General features: G+C 40.5%; 1 protein-coding gene across 2 annotated transcripts in view; it reads right to left on the minus strand.

Moving 5' to 3' along the window:
- Positions 1-18,034, minus strand: part of Itga6 (integrin subunit alpha 6) — a 79,635-nt gene that overhangs the window by 10,657 nt on the left and 50,944 nt on the right. For both annotated transcript variants that reach the window (XM_090342628.1, XM_090342629.1), the window contains exons 9-20: positions 17,797-17,915; positions 12,248-12,346; positions 11,932-11,993; positions 8,047-8,207; positions 7,765-7,908; positions 5,814-5,929; positions 5,466-5,655; positions 5,293-5,376; positions 5,108-5,187; positions 4,877-4,954; positions 4,685-4,787; positions 2,127-2,300 (exon numbers count right to left, since the gene is read on the minus strand). In XM_090342628.1, the coding sequence (XP_090198754.1) occupies positions 2,127-2,300; positions 4,685-4,787; positions 4,877-4,954; positions 5,108-5,187; positions 5,293-5,376; positions 5,466-5,655; positions 5,814-5,929; positions 7,765-7,908; positions 8,047-8,207; positions 11,932-11,993; positions 12,248-12,346; positions 17,797-17,915 (1,410 nt within the window). The remainder of the gene's footprint in view (positions 1-2,126; positions 2,301-4,684; positions 4,788-4,876; positions 4,955-5,107; positions 5,188-5,292; positions 5,377-5,465; positions 5,656-5,813; positions 5,930-7,764; positions 7,909-8,046; positions 8,208-11,931; positions 11,994-12,247; positions 12,347-17,796; positions 17,916-18,034) is intronic.

Consider the following 18,034-nt stretch of genomic DNA (forward strand, 5'->3'; position numbering starts at 1 on the left):
AATTAACTTACTATTTTTTTTAATCATTAAGTAGTTGTCGTGTCAATTTATGGTCAAAATGCATCAATTTATGGTCAAAATGCATCTATATCAGTGTCACCTATCCCATCTTTCTCCTCTATATTTCAGATAGTTGCCTTCCAATTGTGAACACCATACTAATCATACTTAATTACCTTAGAATTTAAATAAAACAAGACAGCCAATGATAATGTAAACCTTCATCAATTTGGAATATAAGCCAGTGACTTAAATGTGGAGCAGTATAGACTTTAATAAAACAAGGGGCAGGAGTAAAAAACAGAATCATCTTTTCTAAAGAAGTGAGTAGCTCTAAAAAGTTACTTAACATCTCTGAATCTCAATGTCCTCACCTATGATGATGGAATACAAATTATTTCATAAAAAATGAGATAAGACTACTGAAAGAATAAAATGAGAAAATGTAAGCAAGACGCATATTGGAGCATCAGAGACAATAAATATCTGATGAATAGTTACTATTAAAAACAAGAATACCAGGCTGGATATTTGGCTAGTGGTAGAGTGCTTGCCTAGCATGCACAAAGACTAGGGTTTGACTCCTCAGTACCACATCCATAAAAAGCTGGAAATGGTGCTATGGCTCAAGTGGTAGAGTGCTAGCCTTGAGAAAGCCTAAGGATAGTGCTCAGGTCCTGAGTTCAAGCCCAGGGACTGGCAAAAACAAACAAAAAACAAAACAGGAATACCCCAAAACAAACAAAAACAAGAATAAAATCAAGTGCTGTGGCAATCATAGTTACTCAGAAGACTATCTGAGGATCCCAGTTCAGGACCAGTCTGGGCAGGAAAGTCCACTGGACACTTAGCTCCAATTAACCACTAGAAAATGGGAAGTAGCACTGTGGCTCAAAGTGATAGAGTGCTGGTCTTGAGTGAAAGAGCTCAGGACAGCACCCAGGCTCTGAGTTCAAGCTCCATGACCCACCCCCCACCCAAAAAAAAAAAACGGATGCCAGTGGTTCATACTTGTAACTCTACCTACTCAGGAGGAGGCTGAGATCTGATTTGAGGATTGGAATTCCAAGCCAACCAAGGCAGGAAAGTCTGTGTGACTCCTTTTTTTTTTTTTTTTTTTTTTTTTGCCAGTCCTGAGCTTGAGCTTAGGGCTTGAGCACTGTCCTTGGACTTTCTCAAGACTAGCACTCTACCACTTGAGCCTCAGCACCACTTCTGGCTTTTTGATATGTATGTGGGGTACCGAGGAATTGAACCCGGGTCTTCGTGCATGCTAGGCAAGCACTCCACCACTAGGCCAAACTCCCGGGCCCCTGTGTGACTCTTTATCTCCAATTAACCAGAGAAAAAGCTCTAAGTAGAGCTGTGGCTCAAGTGATAGAGCAATAATCTTGAACAGAAAAAGCTCAGGGACACTGCCCAGGTCCTGAGTTCAAACTCCAAAAGGGACACACACATACAATCACACTGAACCCATTTATCTGTACAATAAACACATGCTAATAAAACAACAAAAGGTTTTAATTTTTGTGATTTACAGGCATGGTTCAATAAAATAAATTCACTTTGTAAAAAAAAAAAACATATTGAGTACATTTTATCATCTAATGATGTTGTATCTACGTAACATCACTCTCCAGGGCATGTACTTTTTTTTTTTTTTTTTTGCCAGTCCTGGGTCTTGAACTCAGGGCCTGAGCACTGTCCTTGGCCTTTTTTCCTCAAGCACCACTTCTGACTTTTCTGTGTATGTGATACTGAGGAATCAAACTCCGGTCTGCATGCATGCTAGACAGCACTCTACCACTAGGCCAAATTCCTAGCCCCGAAGGGCACATATCTTTTGTAATGTGTCATGACCCAATTTAGAGTTAATACTAGCTGGTTCATCCCTGGAAGCACATCCCAGTCTTATACAGTTGATTAGGTCATAAAACTTTCAAAAAAAAAAAAGTCATTTGCCTCAATAAGCCCTAAATGACTGTTATGTACTGTAATGATCCGTTACCAGAAAAATATGTCCTAACATGTCAGAATGCTAGTTTCCTAGTGGAGGCATGATTTCCCCCTCAAAGCTCAGCCTCTCACATTTACATCTGCAGAGATTTTAGTTAACTCCAACATACCTTTAGATTCAGGAGGTTTATTTCCTTTTGTGGCTCACAAACTATATTTTCCAATCCTTTGGATTCTACTTTCATTAAATAAAGCAACCATTTGCCATTGCTAATTTCTTTGGGCCACTGAATATTCAAGGTTGCTGTGCCGAGGTTTTTAAGAGGTTTACCTAAATTAATCACCTGTTAAAAAATAATACATATTATCTCAATGTAACCTTTGTAACATAAAATTAAATGAATAGCCAACTCTTATTGTCAAGAGGGAGAAAGAAAAAAAACACTGCCCTACAATAATAATACAGGATCCCAAAATGGACTGGGATAGAGTAGTCAAAGCAGTGTTTTGTGCTGAAAAGATTCTTCTCAGAAAAAATTATAAAGAGAAATGATTGCTCCAAGAACAACTGTTGAATGCAAGAGACATAGCAGTACAGAGTGTATCTGAACAAACCCAGGTAATAGTCAGTCCTGTGTACATTTCTAAATTGCTCTGTGTGATAGCTAATGATCATCAACTAGACTGGATTGAAAAGCACCTACAAAATTATTAAGTACAGGGCCGGGAGTTTGGCCTAGTGGTTAAAGTGCTTGCCTAGCCTGCATGAAGACCCAGGTTCGATTCCTCGGTACCACATACATAGAAAAAAGCCGGAAGTGGTGCTGAGGCTCAAGTGGTAGAGCTCTAGCCTTGAGAAAGTCCAAGGACAGTGCTCAGGCCCTGAGCTCAAGCCCAGGACTGGCAAAAAAAAAAAAAAAATTAAGTACACTTCTAGAAGCAGTTTTCAGACAGGATTATCTGGGAGTTGGAAATGGGGGGAAAGGAGGGGCTAAGTGTGGGCAGCACAATCCCATGGGCTGGGGCCCAAATGGAATAGAGAGAAAAAGGAAGCTGGGTGCTGGTGGCTCATGCCTGTAATCCTAGCTACTCAGGAAGCTAGATCTGAGGATTGCAGTTCAAAGACATCCCGGGAAGGAAAGTCCATGAGATGCTTATTACCAATTAACCACCAGGAAACTGGAAGTGGCACTGTGCCCAAAGTGGGGGGGGAGGAGGAAGGAAGAGGGAGAAAGGGAGGGAGAGGGAGAGAGAGAGGATAAAGTTAGCTCAGTGCTAGCCTCTCCCCCGCCCCATTGCTTTCTGTCCACCATGAGGTGAAGTGACTTTCCCACATGCTTTTACACCATCACCATGAAGTGTGAAGCTGAGTCAATGTAAATTTTTCTTCCCTTAAGACTGTATTTTGGTCATCCCTACACAAAACACTATAACCACCTGCTTAGCAGAGGACAGAGCTTAAGGCCAAGCAGAGTACCTACAACTGCTTCTGGGAAATCTATCCACTGGAAAACAAAGCTGCCTCTGTCCTTTTCTATAGCCATGCACCTGAAAATGAGAGCTGAGAAAGGAGACACTTCCTGCAGCAGGAGCCAAAAGAAAGCACAGTAATCTTCAGTAGGGAGGACTGTTGCAGAACCTGCAGACATCTTGTCCCTCCAGATCTGCAGAGGCCACACCATTACTTCCTTGACGCAACTGTTCTCAGTGACAACAGAGGAGAGCGCTTCGGGACTTAGGCCTCCTGACACCATTTCACATGTTCATCTCAAAATTCACTATACTTTCACCAATGAGATTTGCACAAGCAGATCAAGCCCCACACATGAATTACGGGAAGACTTCAGAATCAGACACAGGCACTGTGATCACCTGCTTTGAGATGCTCAGAGCCCATAATAAGCCTTCCCTATTGTATACTACCTCTACATTTACTACCACAAATGTGGGTTTGTGCTTGGACATCTGTGGCTCATACTTGCAATCCTAACTACTAAGGAGGTTGAGGTCTGAGGATCACAGCTTGAAGTAAACCCAGAAAAAAGCTGGAAGTGGAGCTCTGGCTCAAGGGGTAGAATGTGAAGAAAGAAATGCAGAATGTGAAGAAATGCAAAATGTGAAAGGGACGCAAACAGTACTCTTTCAATCATGACCAATAAGAAAGATAACCAAATAATGGAGGAAGAAATTACACTTTCCAAACCCAAATAAAAATTACTTTGAGACCTTTTTTTGATAGACTGGGGCAAGCAATCAAGTATTACTTTGTCTCTGTATCACACATACATTAAAATGCTAGTAAACTGAACTAGATATTAAACCAAAAGTCTATGTGGAGTGACACTTGTTTTCTACTCAAATAAAAATAAAGTTTTTACTATAGACCATATGTTACTTAAAATCTGACAAACTTTTTTTTTTGCCAGTCCTGAGTCTTGAACTCAGGACCTTGGCATTGTCCTTGAGCTTTCTCAAGGCTAGCACTCTACCACTTGAGCCACAGCACCACTTCTGGCTTTTTCTGTCTATGTGGTACCAAAGAATCAATCCCAGGGCTTTGTGCATGCTGAGCAAACACTCTACTACTAGGCCATGCTTTCGACCCTGGCAAACTCATTTTGAACTCAGTATTAATGTATGATGCTTATTATTACTTATCAAACTTACCAATTTCAGGCCCTACTTAAGTTATCTTTGCTTCTGGTACATAAAAGAGATCCGAACTCACCCTGAATTCATACTCAATTAAGCTCCCCACTTCATCTTCAGATTTCATAGCTTGCTCACCCACAACTGAACCTCCAAAATACACCTGGGAAGGTTTAGCAACTCTGTTAAATTAAAAAAACACCAGTTTTTAGTGAAGATTATAAATGGTTCTTTCAAACATTGATTTGTTATGCTAAACACAAACACTTACCCAGAGACCGATAAAAGCAGTTCAATAACCACTTTTGCTTTCGCTGTAATTGGAGCCAAATTATCTTGATTGCTTGTTCTGAAAATGAAAAGGAAACAATAGGGTTTTATTTTAACAGTCAGTTTTCTCATTACAATTACATTCCTTTTAGGAGTTAGATCAGTGCCAATTCATTGACTGCCAGGGTTTTTGTGAAATAATTCTGAATGGGAAGGTTGGAGAAACTCTTACGTTTCCAACTTCAGGTTAATGTCCAGGTCTGTGGTGTCAAAGGTAACCTCAGTTGTACTTAAAATCAAATAAAAGGTAACCTAAAAAAAAATACAGGAATAGCTGTTACTGCAGGTCAAGCATTTGGATGTGGTTCTGGCATTCAGCACAGTGAAACATGGTTGGTACGTGATGAAATCACCTACACTGGAATTCCTTTTAAAAGGGTTTCCAAGTTCACAGTCTGCTTGAGAACCATTCTGGTTAGCAACGCAACTCAACTGTTTCTCCTGTAACAGAAAAAGGCACAAGGTCACCATCCACTCAGATGCCATGTCCATTGGATTTTCCCACCCAACTGCTCTCCAAGAATACTTACAGGGGAAGCCCTCAGTTCTCGGTATGCAGAGTAAGTTAATGTGTCTGGAAATGTGGCAACCAGTTTAGCTTCATGGGCATCATCTCCATCTTTTTGGGGAGCTCTTGGATTGGAAGGGCTGTTTGTCACTGTTATTTCCAAAGCAATATCCTTCTGATCCTTTAGAACTAGTTCTGGTATGCCTTTTTGACTATTAAAAAGTAATGACAGAGAGAGAAAGAAAGAAAGAAAGAGAGAGAAAGAGAGAGAGAGAGAGAAGCCTTCAATATATTCTCCGTGATCTTGACTTAACCACAAGCCACCTCAAAGCCAGAGTCATTATTGCTAGTGCTACAGAGGAATTCTTACATTGGAAGGTAAGAAAATTTGTCCTGATTTCCTTCTCGAGTACAAAATTTATATTCTAGTTTAAGGTTGCTGTTACAAATATTGTCATCTCCACATCCCTCTTTTAAGAAGTGTACCTGTAGGAAACAAAAGCAGAAAGGCATCTAAAGCGGTTTCCACACAACCCAGTTCATCAGGTGAAGGTCACCACTCAAGAGTTCAAGCTCCAACATGCTTTGCCCTACCTCTTTGCCATGTTCTCCCTTTTCTCAGATGCTTCCACTAGGGCCTCAAGGCAGCTGGGTGTAAGAGTGTGAGCCCTAAAACCTCAGAAATCTAGGCTCTGAACCAAGCTCTGTCATTTGCAGAGATTCCAGAAACATCACTTGAGTTTCACCATGGTTACATAGGGATACCACCATTCTACTTTAAACAAATAGCTGTAAGAATTTACCAATAATCTCTATGCTAGCTAATACTTTGTACATTGTGGTGTGTGCGCGCGCACACACACACTAGTTCTATGGCTTGGACTCAAGGCCTGGGCACTATCCTTGAAGGTTTTTTTTTTTTTGCTCAAAGATAGTAGTGTTCTACTACTTGAGCCAGAGCTTCACTTCCAGCCTTTCAGGTTAATTGGACCTAAGTTTTACAGACTTTCTTGCCCAGGTCGGCTTTGAATCGTGATCCTCATATCTCAGCCTCCTGAATAGCTAGTATTATAGAAGTGAGCCCTTGGCACCTGGTGATTTATAAATTTTAAGTCATTTAATCCTCACAGTGAACCTCTGAGGACCTACCATCATTATAAACCTTATTATAATGATGAGAAAGAGAAAGTTTCTGTTAGAAAAGCAAATGGTGAGGAGCATTTAGCAATAATGTATTGGATTATTGAATTGCTGGGCAGGAAACAGTTTCCTGCTTTGTTTAACCTGGCTCTGGAGCTGACAATATGTACAATAAATACTGAAAAAATAATACTAACATGAAAAAACACAAAGTATATTCAAGTATAAAAACTCTCTATTTGGTTTCAAAAACAACTGACAAAATATAGATAAAGAGGCCAGGGGTGTAGCTTGTTGGGCATTCAATCCAGCACCAAAATAATAATATTAGATCAAGAAGTTACAGTTCCCAGACTAACCTTGCATCTCATCATGCGGAGCCCCCCGAACAGTTCTCATTTCACATGAGGTACCCAGCAAGCCATGTAATATCAATTTTTTCTAAGATAAGCTAGCCTCCATTAGGCACTAAATGACTATTCATTGCTAATGTATTTTTGTCATGCAGAATTTCATATTCCTTCATTAATGTCCTAATGGTATTTTTTCATTCATTTAAAATTCTTGTTTATTTATTTCTGGTACTGATACTTGGGCTTACACTTAGTACCTCATACTCTTGCTTGGAACTTCCACTCAAGGCTGGTGCTTTGTTACTTGAGCCATATCTCCACTTCTAGAGTTTTGCTGGTTAACTGGAAATAAGACTCTCACAGAGTTGTCTCCTTAGGTAGGCTACAATCCTCAGATCTTGGCTTCCTGAACAGACAGGATTACAGGTGTGTGTGTGTGTGTGTGTGTGTGTGTGTGTGTGTGTGTGTGTGTGTGTGTGTAGAATTTAAGGCCTTGCATTCTTGTAGGCTCTATCACTCAAGGCTGGCACTCTACCACTTGAGCCACAGATCTTCCCATTTCATTGTTCTAGAATATAAACTCTGCCAGTTCTAGTTTCAATTAATTTACAGTGTCCAAAATTAAGGCAAATATTCTCTGCTCTGGTAGATTTCTATGTTCAATGGTAATTTTCAAAGAAGGTCTTCTCAGTTCAATTTTATATATATTGAAAACATGCTAATAACAAGGAGTAGTCTTTAAATCACTAGTTCTAGTACTTTTGGAGACATTTGATTTAGCATTAGAATGCAGCAAAAACTTCACTAAAACCAGACAGGATGACTTACGTCTGTATGGGCTGTCTTGGGCTCGTTGGAGTTCAGTATGGGAAGAACTTCTGGGAGGGAATTCACACGCCGGCGAGAGTTAGGCTCCTGGATTTCTACAGAAGCAGTTATGGGGATAGGACGTAATTTGTCTCTGATGTTTTCCTACAAAGTGCACAGTAAGACAGCTAAGTACAATGGAAATGTAAGACATACATATACACACACACACGCCCCTCCAAGAGGGTTAACATGTTATATCATTGAACATGAATCATTTAATAGCTAAAGGCCTGAGCTCACCTGTAGCCAGAGCGTTTCCTCCATGCAGGAGCGCTGTTTCTGCCTGTTCAAAGTGAGCTCCTGTGTATACCTGGGCTCAGAGCTTTGGTGTCGAAACTGAACTCGTGATGACAGCCCTGATTTTCTTCTTTCTTTTTCAGCTTCCAATGTGCCCAAAATTGCTGGATGAAATGAACAAAACCATATTAACTCATAATATATTCATGTACCATCTAACTATAACTATGTTGAAGCTCCTTTTGAAATATTTTAATTCCCTGTTGTCCTTGTTTCATTCCTATTTTGCTCTCTCTCTCTCTCTATTTTCTGGTCAGTCGTGGGGCTTGAACTCTGGGCCTGGGTGCTGCCACTGAGCTCTTCAGCTCAAGGCTACCACTCTACCACTTTGAATCAAACTGTCCCTTCCTTCCCCTAGCTTCTGACAGCATTGTAAAGTTCAATTTTCACTGGGCCACCTGGGGGAGCTCCAGAATAAGCCAAAACTTGCAGCAGCTCAGAATCAGTTTCTGGCTGAATTTCAGGAAACCACAGAGGACCAAGACAAATGCAAACATCCAGCTCTCTTTCAGGACCTGATTCCTTCCATCTATGCTTTAGTGGCCTCCTGAATAGAGCCTTTGCTACACAAAAGAATCTCTAAGAGCAAGGCAATCCTAACTACTCCAAGGGCTGAGCTCTGAGTGAGGATCCTAATTCAAAGCTATCTTGGGCGGATAAATCCAAGAGCCTCATCTCCAAAGAACCAGCAAAAAGCCAGAAGCAGAGCTGTGGCTCAAGTGGTGCCATGCCAGCCTTGAGCACAAGAGCCAAGATACAGTACCCAGGCTCTGAGTTCAAACTAATACCAGCAGGCATGCGTGTCAGGATAATAAAGCTGAAGTGGATAACCTAGCAGTCTAGAACAGCAGCTTGCTCTTGACTACCTCCAGTAAGGGAGCTTGGAGGCCAGCAGGATTTGGATTATCAAAATATCATTTCTAGCCTTCAAAATGCATTCTTCGTCAGGTCACTGGGCAAAGCTGCTAACTATGCTGTCATGGGCCAATACTTAAATTACTTACATTCATTAGGCACTCACTAACCATCAGAAGAGAAAGCAAAGCAAACATGTGCCAAGGCCCAGAGAAGGCAGCTTGAGGAAAAGCAAATCTGCTTTAGAAAATATAGAAAATGAACAGCCTATTCCCAATAATCATGTTAAGGCTGGAATAAATTTTCAAACAGAAAGCATCTATTTGAATATGCTCTTCATCTTTGCAAGTGAAGAAAAGGAGATCCAAAGTCATTACAGTAAGGGGTAGAGATGCCAGCGTCTCTTATTGGAAACATAGCTGCTTTCCCACCCTCCTGGCTAACACTCCCCTTCCTTTAGGGCTCAGTCTCCCTTCGAACAACTTCCCCCAGGAAACTTGTCCTATTGCATTATGAAGGAGTATTCTGTCTCCCACTCTCCAAGCCCACTACATTGTGTTGCTGACTTTTCCATTACAGGCCAAGCTGAGGCCCGTGTGCTCATTGCCACAGTCCACACTCCCAGAAACTACCAATACCCGAGAGAAATAGGATATGTAAACAAATGAGCAGAAGCCAGGTAAAATGGCTCTACAATAAGATAGACAAACACCACAGACACACACAGACACACACAGACACACACAGACACACACACACACAGACACACACACACACACACACCAGGATGTGACATTATTCCTAACAGCTATTCAAGACCAAAATTCAGAAACACCATCAGTTTCAGTAGTAATTTCTGTGTCTATTTGAAGAATTCTTAAATGTCACAGCTGCCAGACGGAATGCTGCCCATTTTAGGCCCTCTCTAACCTTGACATCATCCATTTATTAGTGACCTGCTAACTTCACAATGAGCGAGACAAAGGCTCACATATTGAGTGCCCCCGTAGCCTAAGCATAGGAGGGTGTGGATTCATTAAAACCGTTTATCTACCAAACCCATGGTAACCTTCTACAACCTCCCCGACAACTCACATCCTCTTAAAATCCTCACAAGCCACCTCTGCTGACCTTCTGAGGGCCAGGCCAAGTAGAATACTCATTAAGGCTCAATTATAAATATCTGTACATAGGAACACTATATTTGAGGACTGCCATGTTAAAATACTCTGGCTAAACAATATGATCACATTTTGGGATCCTAGAAGATTCTAGATATACTACCTTAGGCAGCTTTGTATGATTAGCCCTCAGTTCAAGCCATAGGACCAGCATACATACATGTACACACACATACATGTAACATACACATATATATACACATACAAATAATAATAATATACCCTAAACTGTTCTTTTTCACACCCCATTGAATATAATTATTCTATTTCCTAAGTGTTCTTTACTATTACATAAAACTTCACCAAAATTTAAGAATGAGAAATATAGCCAACTGGGAGTGTATTTTGAATTAGGTTAAATTCTTGGATATTAAGAGACAGCGCGTGTGTGTGTGTGTGTGTGTGTGTGTGTGTGTTTAAATAGCATTTGGACTCAGGGGCTCATACTAGTTCAGCTTGTTTGTTCAGCTGTTGCTCTACCACTTGTACTATGACTCTAGTCCATCTTTTTGGCTGGTTGTGTTGGAACTGGAGTTTCCAGGAGTTTTCCACTTAGGCTTTATTTATTCATTTATTTACTTTAAAGTCTCAGGGCTTTAACTCTGGGTCTGGGTGCTGTCCTTGAGCTCTTTTGCACAAGGCCAGCAATCTACCACTTAAGCCACAACACTACTTGTGGTTTTTTCTATGATTAACTGGAGATAAGTGTTCATAGACTTTGCTGCCTGGGTTGGCTTTTAACTGTGATCCTCAGATCTGCTAAGCAGCTAGGATTACAAGACATGAACCACTAGCGCCCAGCTCCTAGGCTGGCTTCAAACTAAGATCTTCTAGATCTCAGTGTCCTGAGTAACTCAGATTATGGCATAAACTACCCAACCAGAGCCCAGAATTTATTAATCAAAGTGTTATTAATCAATCTGATCCTCTACCAACTCTAGGTAATGGACTGATCACACACATACCAAATTCTTCTCCTTGAAGGATTTTTTTTTTTTTTTTTGAGTTGGATCACACCTAAGAGCTATGGCTGTTCAAGCCATACTGGGAAGCACCTCAGCTAGAAATACTATTTTGGCTGGGTCAAAAACTTAGCGAAATCCTAACTTGGATTACAGGGTAAGGAAGCAGAATAATGTTCAAGACAAACTGCTTTCCATCATATTGTTCTCATGTGGCCACCACCATAATCCTAGGCACTGGAGACCATTAGAGATGTAGTTCTTGGGGAAAATTAAAGTGGTGAAGATTTAAGATTTGCCCTGTACTACGGGGTCATTCAGCTTTGAGGCTACTCCCCAGAGTACTCTTGTCTCCTACTCCTACTTCCAGTACAGCGGCCTGGACCTTGGGAGCTGGGGGCACAGCGTTGAGGATCTGGGCCCTCAGGAGTTGTCAACCTGGCATTGATTTCAACTCCAGCTGTGCTCTAGTTCCAACAGTTGTCCCTCTACACCCCCCCTTCCCCATAATACCCACCTCACAACCACAAAGCCAATTTTCCACACTGCTTTGCAAAGACAGAAACCCAGAAAACCATTGCGATAGCAAATAAGTACTTTTCCAATGCATGCTGTCCCAAACCATCTGCTCTGGAAAATTCAAATGGAGACCAAATGAAGACTTGTTCTTCCCTTAGCAGTGCTATGCCCTCTTGATTAAAGGGGAGACCACAGATACACTTAATTCTTAAACAAGACTTGGGCCACGGCCGTTTTGCTTTTCCATAATTTATGCAGAATGTTCAACCTGGCAAAGAGAAGGTATTTTTGTAATGTACTAAGGTACTCACAGATTGAAGGATTGTAACCAGTGGGTTTGGCAGTATATTCAAAACAGGCTTTCACCTTGAGGCTGTATAAAAATCAAACAAGAATTTCTTAAAAGTTGTATTGCTACAGAGAAAATACCCAACATGGCCCAAGTTCTCTGATCCTCTACTCCCTTACCCCAATTGCTAGCTGCTGATGAATAAAACTGTGATGGTCACTGTACAGGTTTCTCCTCCCTTGGACCCACTCTCAGGACATTGACCTTCCCTGTGACCTCTGAGGGCGGCAGAGTGGTTATAATGCACAAGAAGCTCCCAGGAATCAAAAAGGACTTACCAGATCCCACTAGGGGCCCCACACACAGATTTCTGGCGGAGATCGATTTTGTTAGGAGTTACTGTGATTGTTTTCTGAATGTTGATCACAGGCCGGGATCTGAAGACAGAGAGATGAACAAGTTCAGTCTTTGGTGCTCTTTTTTGGTCAGTAATGGAGCTTGAACTCAGGGACCTGGATGCTATTATCCTTGAGCTCTTTTCTTTAAGACCAGTGCTCTACCACTTTGAGCCACAGCTCCACTCCTGGTTTCCTGATAGTTAATTGGAGATAAGAATCTCATGGACTTTCCTAGGCTGGCTTTGAACCTCCATTCTCTGATCTTAGTCTTGTAAGTAGCTAGGATTGCAGGCATGAACGACCAGCACCTAGCTGGTGCTTTTAAATGCGAGTTATTCACCACCAGGAGAAATGGAAATGTTTACACATGTGCTTGCTTTCCTTCCCCACTGTTGAAATAACTGATAATACGTATAAAGGTGTTATTACTTAAAATTATACTATAACTAAACATACAAACTTACTATCAGTAAGTAAGCTGTAGTTTTAGATCAAATAACTATGTCTCTACAATGGTATAGTCAAACCTCTCAGGTAGCCTTTATGATTCTCCCAGAAAGTTATCCATTAATGTGTTTCTGTTACAGTTCAATAGTAAAAATGCATATAAATGGAGCTTTCTTATGCCTATTCATTTAGTGTCATTCATGAACACTTTCGAGGTCTCCTGTCTATACACACAGGCCTATTTCATGGCTTTTTGCACACACTGGTGGTGTGCTCTATCACTATAATGTCTTTTACCAACTCCTGGTCAGTATAGAACTAATTGTTGGGCATGCTGAGATTAAGATAAATTTCTAGCAGTGATTTCTGACTCTAAAAATGCTTTATATGCATTTATTGTTAAATTGATATGTAATTCCAGCACTCAGGAAACTGAGTGAAGATAATCACAAATTTTAGGCCAGCCTGGACCACATATCATGTCTTGAGGAAATAAAAGAAGACATGTATAACAAATATATTTTGCTGTTTGTTTTCTAGTACTAGTACTTGAACTCAGAGCCTCCTGCTTACTCAGCTAGTGCTCTAACACCTGAGCTATGTCTGGCTTTTTTTTTTTTGTAAGGCTTAAACTCAGGGCTTGGGTGCTATTCCTAAGCTTTTGTGCTCAAGGCTAGTAGTCTACCATTCTGAGCCACGGCTCCACTTCTGGCTTTAAGGTGATTAATTGGAGATAAGAGCCTCACTGACTTTTCTGCACTTGCTGGCTTTGAACCATGATTCTTTTATCTCAGCCTCCTGAGTAGCTAGCTAGGACTGCAGATAGGCAACTGGTACCCAGCCAGACTGGCTTTTTGCTAGTTATTTTTGGACAGTCTCATGGACTTTTTTTTGTGTAGGATAGCTATGGATTGTGATCCTCCAAATCTCAGTCTCCAAGAAGATAAAATTACAGGCGTGAGCTCCAAGTACTTGGCTCATGTGTTGTTTCACAGGTAAACATCATTTATCATCTTAGGATTTATATGTACAAGGGCTGGGAACACAGCTCTAGTGGTAGTGAAAGATGTTGCCTAGCTTATCCATAGGCCTAGGTTCAATCCCTGCTTCTGAAAAAGAAAACATTCAGAATTAAGTATTTAACTAGTATCTTTATTACACTCCTAGCAGTGGCATCAGAGCTCCTTATCCTATCTAACTGTAACTTAGAACCTACTGCCCACTCCATCCCTCCTAGCCACTGGTAACCATCCTCCAAACTTCAATGAATTCAACTTTTTCAGATTCTATATATGAGTGAGAGCAGGGAGCACTTGTCTTTCTAGACCTGGTTTAGTTCACGTAACATTCTAGCCATGGTGACATGACAAGATTTCAAGTTTCATGGCTGAATACTATTCCACTGTGTATATGCACCACATTCTCTTTATTCATTCAACAGCTGTTGGACACTTTGGTTGTTTCCATTTCTTGGTTATTGTATACAGTGCTGCAGAAAACATGGGAATGCACATACCTCTGAAATATTCATTTTATTTCCTCTGTGTGTGTTGTGTAAACCTTCATATAAGGCTGCACTAACTTACATTCCCACAGGTAGGGTACAAGTGTTTTCTACATCTTTGTCAGCATTTACATTTTGTCTTTTTGGTAAAAGTTGTTGTGTGTTGTTTGGTAAAATGTCTCTTATTATGCAAGTATACAGGGTTTACTGTCAAATATACACTTTTCATTATAATACATATATACTATGTTAAAATACTTTCCATAAAACTTATACAAATAGCTGGGAGTTTGGCCTAGTGGTAGAGTGCTTGCCTAGCATGCCTGAAGACCCGGGTTCAATTCCTCAGTACCACATACATAGAAAAAAAAAACCCGGAAATGGTGCTGAGGCTCAAGTGGTAGAGCTCTAGCCTTGAGAAAGTCCAAGAACAGTGCTCAGGCCCTGAGCTCAAGCCCAGGACTGGCAAAAAAAAAAAACAAAAAAAAAACCAACAAAAAAAAAACATACAAATAATCACCTGACACTAGACTGGTATCAAGGTCTCTGATTTAGACAGTATTTCAATCCTGAACTTTTTCTTTAAATATTTTTTTATTGTATTTAATAAAAGGGTTACATGATATTTGCCAGATAGAAGGTGCATTAATTCACATACATTGATACCCTTCCATATGTCTTGGTTCCCATTACCCTCTCCCCCACCCCCTCTTAAGGTGCTGTGTTATCTCTCATCTCTTTTGCTGTTCCTTTGTTATCTCATATTGTCACAATATCTCACTTCGTTATCTGACATATTGGATACATTTGTATTTGGTTACTTGAAATTGGACAGGGAAGGGGGGAAAACCAAATCCTGAACTTTTAAGTCTCCATCTTGCAACAGTTGTCCTTTATCTTTTCTCAGAATCTCTCATCCCCAATCTTAAAAAGCAGACCACAATCTTTCTAACCCCACAATATCTCTGTCAGCAAAACCTTGAGTTCCTAACCTTTTCCTTTCTTGGCTCCAAATCTGTCGACCCTCAATAATCTGGATTTCCTCACCTTTACCTTGTTCCTCCTGTAAAAACAAAACTTCTCTCCTTGCTGTATTTCACTGTGGGGCAGACCAGACATTACCAGGGATTTGAGCCTTCAGCAATGTCACAACCAAGATGAAATTATAGTAATATAACATACATAGTGTTTGGGGGCGAGGATTGGGGGAGAAGATGTAGTAGGCTGGAAAGATCCTATCCCATATCCCACCTCCCTGGCTCCCCAGCCAAAACTCAGAATGGGTCTACGATTTCTCTTCCAGATGGATTCAGTTAGGGTGACTTTGGTGGGCTTGTGGTAAACCCAGCCATCCTGGAGAACAGTATTTTTATAGGAAAATTTGTTCCAAATCCCAGCTCAACCTTCTGGAATCAATCTGTTGGTAGGCTGTGAAAGGCCTGAGTCCATTCACCACAAAGGCAGAGGCCAGTAAAAGCAAAAACACTGCCCTCATTCCTGTTTCTGTGTCCCTTTATCTTGCATGTTTACCTTTTTATTTTTACTGTGTATTTACACAGCTTCAAATTTGAAGATACTAATCAACTAGGCACTTCCTTAATTTCAGTATTGCAAGTACATTAAAGAGGTAAATATTCATATCTTATTCATATAAGTATTTTACAATTAGTTCCATACTTGTAGAGTATTTTACACATAATAATATCAGCAAACGGATGTGATATAAGTTAATACACATTTCTGCCTGAGGTCTGCTTTCTTTTTAAAATGTATAACATACACAATTTTTTGTGTTTGTGTGTGCTGTAGTAGGACTTGATCTCAGGGCCTGGATGCTAGCTCTCAGCTTTTCTACCCAAGGCTGGCACTCTACACTTAAGCCAAAGCTCCATTTTTGGCTTTTCTTTGGGTAGAGGGGTATATCCTGGGGCTTGAGCTCAGGACTTAGGTATGTCCCTGAGTTTTTGTGCTCACTCTACTATTTGTGCCACAGCTCCACTTTCAGCTTTTTGGTGTTACTAAAGAGTTTCACAGACCTTCTCACCTGGGCTGGCTTCCAAGTAGCATCTTCAGATCTCAGCCACCTGAGTAGCTAAGATTACAGGCATGAGCCATCAGTGGCTTGACTTCACTTCTGACTTTTTGGGGTTAATTTGTGGTAAGTCTCGAGGATTTGTCTGCCTGAGCTTGGCTGGAACTGTGATCCTCAAACTTTAGCCTCCTGAGTAGCTAAAATTGCATGTGAGACCTACAAGCACCTGGCTTAACATACACAATGTCGAGAACCAATATAGTACATATATAATGAACAAAAATGTATACTTTACCATACAACGCAAATCTCCCTGGCTTAGCTGCTTATGCTAATTGGCATTTTATTTATTAGCTAGTTCGGAAGGAGTAGTATGATTCAGTGGTAAGGTTCTGAAGACGGGGTTGGCAAGATTTAGGAACTACACCTCGTTTTCAGAACAGAAGCTGAAGCAAATCCTGGATCTCGGTTCCTTCATTTATAAAATAAGGGGATAATTCTCCTTGCTATCTAATGGTATCAAAGAAAGAAGCTAGTTTTTAGGGTACATTATCAACCTATTTATGATAAGAAAGCAAAAAAAAATCAAACATCAATATACAAAGACAAAAACAAACATTTAACTCAAGAATTTAGCCATCTACGTTTGGTCATCTAGCCAGGTACAAGTAGTACACACCATAATCCTAACTGCTTAGGAAGCTGTGATCATGGTTTGAGGCCACTCTGGACAGACAAATCCAAGAAACTCTTAGCTCTAATTTACTAGCAAAAAGCCCGAAGTGGAGGTGTGGTTCAAATGATGAAGCACCATGTACAAAAAGTTAAGGTACAGTGCTCAGCCCTCAAGTCAAACCCTAGTACCAATACCATAAATGAATGAATGAATGAATGAATGGTTTAAAGACAAGGAAAACAATGGTGACTTCCAGCAACAATAAAAGCAGAAGGAAGGGATATTGAGCCACAGCTCCACTTATAGTCTCATGGTTCAGGTGCTAGCAGCTCATGACTATAATTCTAGCTACTCAGGAGGTTGAGATCTGAGAATCACCATTCAAAGCCAGCCCAGGCAAGAAAGTTTATCAGACTCTTGTCTCCAATTAATCACCAGAAAAGTAACACAGTGGCTCAATGTGGTAGAGTACTAGCCTTGAACAAAAGAACTCAGGCCCAAAGTTCAACTGACAAAACAACAAAAAGTCTCATAGACTTCAAATTGTGATCCTCATATCTCAGCCTTCTGGGTAGCTAAGCTTCCAGGAATGAGCCACTAGTGCCCCGCTGTGAAGATACATTTATGAAGATAAATCACTCAGTAATTTCTGATAAATCACTCACTAATTACTGACCCACCTTTTCTCAAGTAGTTCAGTACTAGCAAGATTTTAACCCCTTCAAAAGAGAACCCAAAATTCAAATTGACTTGTACCTTGATAGTTGGAAATTTCAGTTCAAAGATTCAAACTTACAGAATATGCTAAACTAACATCAAAGATAACACACCTAAAAATAGCAACTGAGTCTGAAAGGGATCCAACAGCAATGTCAGGGTAGGAGTTCCTGTCGAGGTCCATGTTCCCAGCAATTGAGTATCCAAAGTAAGGTGTTGTGCCCTCCAGAACCTGGAAAAAACACATAGCAGCATGGATACTTGAGCACTAAATATGTCATTATGCTACATTGGATATAGACCACAAGTTTCTCTTAAATTTTCTGTTCATGTGCAAAGATAGTATAAATA

Source organism: Megascapheus bottae, chromosome 12 (genome assembly GCF_031878675.1).
Source record: "Megascapheus bottae isolate mThoBot1 chromosome 12, mThoBot2.hap1, whole genome shotgun sequence".
Taxonomy (NCBI): domain Eukaryota; kingdom Metazoa; phylum Chordata; class Mammalia; order Rodentia; family Geomyidae; genus Megascapheus; species Megascapheus bottae.